This window comes from Anopheles aquasalis, chromosome 2, assembly GCF_943734665.1.
Source record: "Anopheles aquasalis chromosome 2, idAnoAquaMG_Q_19, whole genome shotgun sequence".
NCBI lineage: Eukaryota > Metazoa > Arthropoda > Insecta > Diptera > Culicidae > Anopheles > Anopheles aquasalis.
Window position 1 is genome coordinate 24380001 of NC_064877.1, and position 5000 is coordinate 24385000.

At 49.5% G+C, this 5000-nt stretch overlaps 2 protein-coding genes across 2 annotated transcripts in view; both read right to left on the bottom strand.

The window, feature by feature from the left end:
• Positions 1–641, bottom strand: part of LOC126578001 (mediator of RNA polymerase II transcription subunit 27) — a 1287-nt gene extending 646 nt beyond the window's left edge. The window contains exons 1-2 of the mRNA XM_050240149.1: positions 388–641; positions 1–311 (exon numbers count right to left, since the gene is read on the bottom strand). The exon at positions 1–311 is cut by the window's left edge and continues 41 nt beyond it. Of these exons, the coding sequence (XP_050096106.1) occupies positions 1–311; positions 388–566 (490 nt within the window). The 5' untranslated portion in view covers positions 567–641. The remainder of the gene's footprint in view (positions 312–387) is intronic.
• A 271-nt stretch (positions 642–912) lies between these two features.
• The window catches only part of LOC126577989 (5'-3' exoribonuclease 1), a 6429-nt gene continuing 2341 nt past the window's right edge, over positions 913–5000 (bottom strand). Inside the window, exons 5-9 of the mRNA XM_050240125.1 lie at positions 4850–5000; positions 4513–4787; positions 4273–4420; positions 1475–4198; positions 913–1400 (exon numbers count right to left, since the gene is read on the bottom strand). The exon at positions 4850–5000 is cut by the window's right edge and continues 507 nt beyond it. Coding sequence (XP_050096082.1) covers positions 1353–1400; positions 1475–4198; positions 4273–4420; positions 4513–4787; positions 4850–5000 — 3346 coding nt within the window. The 3' untranslated portion in view covers positions 913–1352. The remainder of the gene's footprint in view (positions 1401–1474; positions 4199–4272; positions 4421–4512; positions 4788–4849) is intronic.

Consider the following 5000-nt stretch of genomic DNA (forward strand, 5'->3'; position numbering starts at 1 on the left):
GGTTCATGTTGTTGTAATGGATGCTTCCGATCAGATTGTCCACCATCTGCGGCGTTGCGAGATGGCTAGAGGGAAGCGAACGGCGCCGCTTGGTATTCGTGTAGTAGGACCGCTTGAGCGAGTTCTGTTGCAGTAGCGTCGAAGCGAAGGTACTGTACTCGTGCAGCTTGTCGTGCCATTTGTAGCTCTGTACCAGATGTGGATAGAGCGCCTGCCGCTCGAGGTTCGTTTCTAGCGACAGAAAGGCTGAGTTGGCAAGATTCAACGGAGCAGCCGGTGGCGTCAGATCCCCGATGCAGGACTCAAAATCTCTGCAAAAATCACGCAACAATGGAAGGGATTGCCATTCGACTCACACGCTGCTGCTGCAGCACGCGACAAACTTACTTGAGATTAGCGTTTACGGCGTTCAACAGTTCCTGTAATTCCTGAAGAAACTTTTGCTCTTTGCCTTCCTCACCGTGATCGATCCGTACGCCGTTGCCCAGCGTTTCAAACACCTGCCCCACACTCGATCGCAACACTCGCAGCTGCGAAAGGGCGTTATTTATCGGTTCCAAGTTCATCGTCGGTCTGGATTGCGAGGAAATAAAGTATGTTACGCGTATTTACTGCTGCACGGAAGGCGACCGGAATTTGTCGTAGCGGCATCGGCGACTTACAAAACAATCCGGTAAACGTAAACAACCAGCAACCCTGTGAAAAATCGCATCCTATAGCTCCTCCCATTGAACCAAGCCGCGTTGAGTGGAAAATCAATGAACACCGTTGTAGTGCCGAAATTGATCCAGTTTTCCAGAACCGAAACAATAGAGACCCCAATGGATCTGGGTTCTACTTATTCTCTCATCAACTTATTTCTCGACTTCCGAAATCCGATATCCTAAACTTATCTATTTATTATTCAAAAACTTAAACTTATCACATAATTATTTATTTTACAGTGGTTAGAAAATAGATGAATAAAAGGATTTTATGTCTAGAAAGGACTAAAGACTTTCACAATATTAAAGATGTATTAAAGAGGAAAAAGTAGTTAAATGAACCAGTCTCTAAATTTTTCATAGCTACAGGTCACTTTGTCTTTAAAAGATGATACGATACGATAAGAGTTACAGTAAAATCATATCCCAGCTAACACGGGAACAAACGAGACAAATATCGGAGAATTATTAATGGGGTCGGCAACATTCGGTAAGCCGCACAAGTATCGTTAAAACAATCTAATGAGTTAATCGCTAAATCGATGAATTAAAACTCCCTCGAACCACACATTATTAAAGGATAACATTCTATTGGCAGTCATTGGCCAACTAATGTCGCCCTTAACATTGGTTTTTCTTCACAGCTGTTTAGCCAACCGGTGCAGATCCAAACCGTGCCGCTATGCGTTTCTTACTCTGGTGAAGATAAATGAGAGAGAATTGGCGATAAGTAGCGTGTTCCTCGGTGCAAAATTCCGGCAGTTCCTTACCTTTTTCATCACTGTATTACCATTTGTGGCTACGGGTTGTTCTTGGCTTAACGCTTTGTGCTTCTCATCGAGTGGCGCTGGCTGCTGCTGTGGCGGCCCGTCTTTTGTTGCTTGCTGCGGTGTAGCCTTTGAATCCGTCCCAGATACGTTGGTAGGCTGTTCAACGGTCATGCTACCATCCGAATTCGCTGGTTGTGCCACCTCTTTCACTCGCCCTCCTTTGCGATTCGCATTTCGTTCGTTAGCATCGCTGCCTACTGCAACCGTGCCCGTTGGTGCACCAACGGTAGTTTTTGGGTTCGACTTTCGTTTACCCGGTGCAGCAGCCGGAGCCGATGTTTTCGTGGTTTCACTCCATGCTTCCTGTACGGTCCCGGGATTCGAATTGTTGCCGTTGTTCGTTGCCGTCGCCGTGGCAGCTCGTATTTTCGCATTCTTCTTCATTGCTTGCAGTGGCACGAAGGCTCCATTCCCTGCCGGATTGTTTCGATTGTAGCTCAGATTTTGGGGACCGATTGGCCCTCGGTTCGGGTACGATTGCATCATGGGTGCGACCGGTGCTCCACCGAACAGTGCGGAGATTGGCTTACTGTCGATCGCTATGTGCGGCGGTAGTGTCTGTAATGGTGGTGGTACTGACTGCCAAATGGGCCTGCGTGGAGGTGGTTGTCCATAATTGTTCGTTTGAACACCACCCCGGCCATGAACCATCGCGGCATCGGGCGCACGCTGGATGAAGAATGGTTGTTGCTGCATTTTGGGATGCCCATAGAACTGTTGTTGTTGTTGTTGTTGTTGTTGTTGTTGTTGTAGGGGGAAGTTTGGAGGGCGCATGAACATTGTCTGCATGTTGAATTGCCTTGGATGTACAGGAGCAGTCATTTGAGGTCTCACATTGGGATTGGAGATACTTCCACCGGTGTTGACACCGCCAGGTCGTTGAGATGCTTGATACCGTTGTTCATACTTGATACCGCCGGTCTCCTTGTCCTTGTTACGCCACTGCAGCGGTGGCTTCGGTAGACTGGCCAGCGGAGGTTGCACAAGTGGCGAACCATCTCCTGTTTGCTGGCTCCTCCCTTCCTCCCGTCCATCATTGATGCGGAGCATTTTTTTCAACATTCCCGTCATTTGATCTCCATCAGATTTAACTGCCGTCGTCGCCGATTGAGGTTTCTCGCTTTTGCCCGATGAAAGACGGTCAGCGATCGATTCAGGCTGTAGCGATCTGTTCGACATCACCTGGGCAATGTGCTTAATGTCGTTCTCATCGAACGCACTGTCGTTGGTCGATTCTTTCAGCTTCTTCCAGAACCGCTCGAACTCATTTTTCCTCTGCTGTTGCTGAACTTCGGCGGAAGGAACATTGTTCGATGCCGTAAGGATGGCAACTTGTTTTTCCATCGGTCGTTGTTGCGGCGATTGCTGCGTAGCTACTGTTCCGGTTGTGGACGGTTCACTAGGACGATTCTCCTGCTGGGATGCCTTTTCATTCGATACCTTCCTGGTACCATTTCGTTTACCGATCCGTTCATTTACACGGTGCTGGATCGAAGACGGTGGTCCGTTCTGGTTGTTACCCGCCACGAAAGGCCCGTTACCCGCTGTTCCTACATTCGCTGCCGACGGCTGCTTTCCTTCTCCCCGTTGATATCCATTCAAAGCACGGCCGTAGGAAATGTTCAACAACGTACCTTGCGCCATCCGCTGTACCCGTTTCGCCGTTCCGGGAAGTCCGTACACACTGACGCCTTTTGGGAAGGGTTTATCGAACAGAACTTCGTAGTAGCTGTCCTCCTGGCCGATCGCTTCACGGCGCACGGGGTTTGGATCGGTCACCTTGTGAATACCAATAATAGTGCCGCGCCGTCCGAGGGGAGCATCTTCCGCCTCCGAAGCAACTACCACTCGATCCAGCAGCTCAAAGTGTGCATTCGGATCGAGTATTTTTGCCTTCTTCATGCCCGGTCGCAACAGATCCCGGGGCGGAACTAGCATGGTTCGCACTCTAGGCGTCTGGTTATCGTTATGTTCAGTGACCAGCGTCACCAAACGCTCGACTGCGTTTCGTTCCAGCAGCTCAATGCTACAGCTGCGCCGCTCGGCATCGTTGTGCTCCTGTTCCTTGAGCCATTTGTGCAATTCGTCCAGCTTGCCCTCGTTACCCTCGCCGAACAGATCAGTCTCAAAGTGAACTTTGTTGTTGACTGTTTCAAGCTTCTCAAATAGACTGGGCGCCTGTTGGTCGTACCGCTGCAGGAGGCTTACTGTGCGATCGGAGAACACCCATGTGCGGTTGTGCAGCCGGCGACAGAATCCCACCGCCGCTTCGTTCTTCGCCATCATGCGCAACCTCAGACCAATGTTAACCGTTTTCTCGTTCTCTACATTCAGCGACCGGTGACCACCGTGTGCTACGAGAATCGTGCCAGTAAGCTGCAGCAGTACACTGACAGAAATGCCGAGCAGGGCAGCAGTATCATTGGCCGTGCGATAGTTTTGGAGTGATTGTTTGTGCATCTGGAAAACTTCCCGCACCTCCGGCTCTTCGTAAACCAAGAACTTGCCTTGGATACGGTTATCCGAAATGTCTACCACCTCGCCCATGCAACCGTAGCAGTCGGTGGCGCGCAAAAAGATTGTACTCTGCAGTGGAAACATTTGCTCCATCCTAAGGTATGCTTCTTGCTGTTTCATCACATCCTTCACTTCCCGCACAATACACTAAAATGGGCGCAAATAACAGTCCATTAAGAGGTTGCGTTGTCTTTTAACTACGTGACGCAACAGTTACTTACCTGAGCCGGGTAAGGCATAGCGACGTTGTTCCACAACCGCTTCAAAACAAATCCATCACCCTTCAGGACGTATTCCGTGCCAACGCACGTTCGCACATGCACCAGCTGGTGGATTGGTCCAACACTTAGCGCAAGCCGGGTTTCATTGCTGTACAGGAGAAGAGATGAACGCGAAATTTCTACGTGCACTAGGTCCTCCAAACTCCCAAATAGCCCAAACCAGTAGTGCCCTAAACTTACTGCTCATTGATGGACCTGCACCAAATGTTGAACATCCGTTCGTCAACTTTCTCAGCCTCGTTAATCCGCTTGAATAGTTGATTTTTGTCGGAAACGCTGTCAACCTTAGCTTCCATCAAATGGGGCCAGCTTACGTAAACGATCTTGTCCAACAATTCGCTCGCCAGTGTGGCCGTATCCGGTTGCCCTTTGCAGCCGTCGTCCAAGCACACGACCATGCTGTCATTTTTGCTTGGAAAATTAAACACTTTCACGCGCATATCTTTCAGTTTGCCCTGGAATGTAAAGAAATCGTATGAAATTTTGATTCCCTCGTTGCTCGGTACGTGGTTCTTACATGATAGGGTAGATGTTTAAACGTTGGAAAACCGGTAGCATAACCTTCCTGGATCGAGCCCTTGGAAGGACCGAGTACGAGCTTGCTCTCTGCCACGTGCAGATCGTCACGAAAGATTTCAGTGCGCTTCACCGGCAGTATGTCAATCCGA